The sequence below is a fragment of the Oryzias melastigma genome, linkage group LG18, assembly GCF_002922805.2.
Source record: "Oryzias melastigma strain HK-1 linkage group LG18, ASM292280v2, whole genome shotgun sequence".
NCBI classification, from domain to species: Eukaryota; Metazoa; Chordata; class Actinopteri; order Beloniformes; family Adrianichthyidae; genus Oryzias; species Oryzias melastigma.
This window is the reverse complement of record NC_050529.1, coordinates 4,241,521-4,245,572: the sequence shown is the minus strand read 5'-3', so window position 1 is coordinate 4,245,572 and position 4,052 is coordinate 4,241,521. Positions and strand designations below refer to the sequence as shown.

The window sequence follows — 4,052 nt, the reverse complement described above, 5'->3', positions numbered from 1 at the left end:
CGGACCGGATGCAGAATGACTGCTCCAGCCTGAGAGATATCCCAGAGAAGAACCTGACGGATCAGGAGAGCATGGACGATGATTATCAACGGCTTTAAAAGTCTAAGACTCCTTCAACTCCCATAACTCTGAATGTTGCTTCTTGATAACTGGTACTACAACAGTAGGATACATTTGAGTAAATTAAATCAACAGAATGTTGTTCTCTTCAAAAGTGTTGGGAAAATGGGTGAAACAAAATTCCAAGCCCCACACTTTAGATCTTTTTGTAAGTTAAAACTAAACTCCATCCGGATGTAGGGTGTGTTTTAATCAGAAATCTGAATCTCCATAGGGCGACATTTCCAGCAATAGTGTGGCGTCACACCTTATAGTCGTAGGCGGAGCTAAGCAGCAGATTCTGGGCGGTTGGGTGCCATTCGATGATGGCCACCCTCCTGGAGTGACCCACCAGGGTCTTCCTGGCTTTGGTGAGGTTCTGCTGAAGACCAAAAGCTGGAATGTCCCAGATCTTCACCTGTGTATAAAATGAAACAGGTGACATCGACTAAACTGGGTAAAACGTTAAAAAAAACAACCCCAAATTGGATCAGACATTTTAATATGCTAAAGAAACATACAGTGCAGTCCTCTGAGCATGAGGCGATGCTGTAATCATCAAACGGGTTCCATTTGACATCCAGAACTCGTCCTCTGTGGCCACACACCCTGGGGTGCTGAGGAACCACCCTGCCCGTCTGAACAGGAGCGATTCATTACATTTTAGGCACAATAAATGTCACAAAAGTGCATCTTTTTGTAATTTTGATGCTTTGTCTTTCATGAGCCACATTTAAACACACAGACACAGATATTTTTGATGTTTCATGTTGGGTGTGGAAGGTTGGTTTTCGTACGTGATGGATCGGCAGGACTAGAAAACCCCCTCCTGCCGTGCACTCCGTCACCACGGCGATGAAGCACGGATTGGCTGAGCAGTAGTGGTTGTCGTGGACGCTGTGTGTGATTGGCACGCCGTCGTAGCTGTGCTCCCTGGTGGCCGGCTTCCCGAAAACGTGACGAAACTTTGAGCCACGGAAAGACGAACACCACGACATCTGGAGGACGGAAAGACGAAATGTCATTTATAATGAAGGACCTTAGCCAATCATAGCATCTAAGACGACCTTATTTTGAAGGGGTAATGATGGGGAAACGATTGAAAGGGATTAAAACGATAACGTGTCAGGGACAAAACAATGTCATGTCCTTTACAGGGATTGGCTGTTTGCTTGTGTTTTGTCTGGGGGCCAAAAGTAAAAACTAAAATTGGGATCTCCCGTAACTTGAAGATCAAGAGTCTCAAGTTCTATGAGGTTTGAATCCAAGCTTTCGGATGAACTAATATTTTGAATTTTTTGGGGTTGAGAATCTAATGTGGAACAAACTGGTGTCATATATACTGCTGTCACTCAGTTGATCTCAGTGTTAGTCATACAGATACAACAATGGACTGTATTTATTTTTCCTTTCAAGTAAATTGACACATAATACAAGTCAATAGTTTCGATTTTGTTTATGTGTAACTTTTTAGTCTGTCCATGTCCTACTAAAAAATAAAATGCTAAACTCCACGTTTTGATGCTTTTTCCAAATCCTCTCTTGTATTTTTGAAAGGTTCACCATTTTCTAATAAACTACAATCAACATGTTTGATTCTAAATCTCCTTTAAAAATAAGAAAATGCAGTAATTACTTGCATTAAAGCAGCATTACATTCATGTGGTTAATTAGTCCTAGTTTCATGTCATATTCATTGTACTGTATGTGAGGACTGGACCAAGTGTGTGTGACATCACCCGTATAAATAAGGCTCCAACCACTTAAGTCAATTCAGTCGCCATATTTTCCCAATTAGGACGCCAGCATGTTGGATTAAATGCTGTCAGTAAGCAGGGATTGGTTCGAGTTTGTCTGAGTCAACGTTTCTATGGCAACTACTCTAGCCAATGGAGAGTGAGCTTGTTAGAAGGCCACATCTCTACCACTGTGGTAATTTGGATTCTTGGGAGGAGGAGTCAATCAGTCCAGTGCTCATGTACAGCTAATGGTCATGATATCCATCATACCAGTGTATGGATGTGTCTGTGTTTTTATGTACTCATGGGGACCGCAGTCAGGTACCATCTCACTAGGACTTTCAGGGATGCAAAGACCTTCAGGTCCAGGAGGTTTTCAGAGTCAGTCTTTTGATAAAACTAAAACCGCCTCTGAGTCACCTCGAACCAGATTGTCCTGGAAAAAAAAAATGTCTGTGCCGGTGGAAATATTTGTCCCAACACAAGGAGGAAAAAGTGTGTGTGTTTTTGTGTGCATGTGGGGACCACAATCAGGTACCACATCGCTGGGACCTTCTGGAACTTGAAGACTTTCAGGTCCAGGAGGTTTTCAGAGATCCGTCTTTTGGCTCAGACTAAAACTGTCACTTTTGTCATCTTGATCCAGACTATCCTGGGGAAAAATTGTGGCTATACCAGGGGAAATATATGCCCAAACACAAGGAGAAGAAAGTGTGTGTGTTTTTGTGTGCATGTGTGCACCAGACCATAATCTCATAATGGGGTTGTGGAACGTCAGTGGCTGCATTATCTGCTCTAATCAATAATGCAATCAGCTGCCATTTCTGCTTTTAAAATCATATCAATAATACATGGTCCTGGGTAACTCTTTTTACTGACACATATTTGCACAAAAATTGTCATTAACACAACTCTTCTAGTTTGTTGTTCTTATTTTAGTGCATTTTTCAGTGAGTTAATGTCTCCCAACCTCCTGAATGACTAAAAAACAAATGTATGCTTATTGCACACCTACAACTTTTTAACTTTTGGTACTTTTGTGTGACTTATTACAATTTTTCGTTGTAGTTGTTGCATAATAGATTATATTCACCATTCAAAATATATAAATTGAAGTAAATTAGGATCTTCAAATCTGAAGTACCCGATGCATCCAGTTGCTCAGATATTTTTGGACTCTTAAATTGGAGAAAGGGATTATGTTGGATTTAATGTTACAGACACTAATTCTAAATAAATCTTTGGTTCTTACCTTCGTTAATGATGTACGATGAGGCGTCAGTGTCCGTCCTTCAAACAGACCTTTGCTTGTGTGTCCGCGCGTCCCCCCGCCTGAACCTCTGGGCTTCTCCTGACATCGTCTCTGTGTGTTCCCTCTTGATCCATGACGTCTGGCCTCTGCTTCCACATTAGTGGAGCTGTTTATGCACGGCTGCTTGCACACAAATGCTCCCCGACAAGATGATACCGCTGCAGCACGCTCGTGCATTTGCATGCAAATGAAGCTATGGGGGGAGTCACGGGTGTCATTAAAAGGGAGTCCTACTTTGGAAAGCACAAGTCCATGAACTTGATTTTGAGAAAAAGATCTCCTTTCAATTCCCTCTGGTGTCTAATATGCAAAAAATATTAATGAAAGTGGGTCTGTTGTATTGAAAAGAACTAAGTTTCTTGTTAATTAATCATTGTTTACTAAAACAAGAAAGTTACAAACTTAAAAAATGAAAAAGAGAAAAATGTAGTTTATAAATCCTTAAAAGACAGTTTTCAGTAAACAAAGTAGAAAACGTTGTAATACTAATAATTCATAAAAAAGGAAACAAATAAATCCTAAACACACGTAAAAATGTTTAGCTAGAGCAGAGGTCTGCAGCCTGCGGCTCCAGAGCCTCATGTGGCTCCTTTATCTCTCCATGGAGGCTCTCTGGGTGAAGAAAAATACAATAGTTATTTTCAAAAGAATTACCGCAGAATTTAGCCTCCATTTTAGCAACATACTGACCTTTTTTGTACTAGTTTGTTGTCTACTGGGGGTTTTAAGCTAATTTAGAGTTTAGCTTTTATTTTAACAACAGGTTTTTGACAAATTTGTTGACTGCAAAAAATATGATAATTTGGAGTTCAACAAATATTTTAGCAAAATGCTGATGTTCTTAGCAAATTTGTTATCTACTGATTTTTTTAGATAATTTTGAATTTAGCTTTTATTTTACA

The 4,052-nt window shown here is 40.1% G+C and overlaps 1 protein-coding gene across 1 annotated transcript in view; it reads right to left on the bottom strand.

The window, feature by feature from the left end:
- The window catches only part of LOC112139933 (coronin-2A), a 6,861-nt gene extending 3,182 nt beyond the window's left edge, over positions 1-3,679 (bottom strand). Inside the window, exons 1-5 of the mRNA XM_024262793.2 lie at positions 3,091-3,679; positions 897-1,097; positions 621-737; positions 368-517; positions 6-53 (exon numbers count right to left, since the gene is read on the bottom strand). Of these exons, the coding sequence (XP_024118561.2) occupies positions 6-53; positions 368-517; positions 621-737; positions 897-1,097; positions 3,091-3,333 (759 nt within the window). The 5' untranslated portion in view covers positions 3,334-3,679. The remainder of the gene's footprint in view (positions 1-5; positions 54-367; positions 518-620; positions 738-896; positions 1,098-3,090) is intronic.
- Between the last annotated feature and the right edge of the window lie 373 nt (positions 3,680-4,052).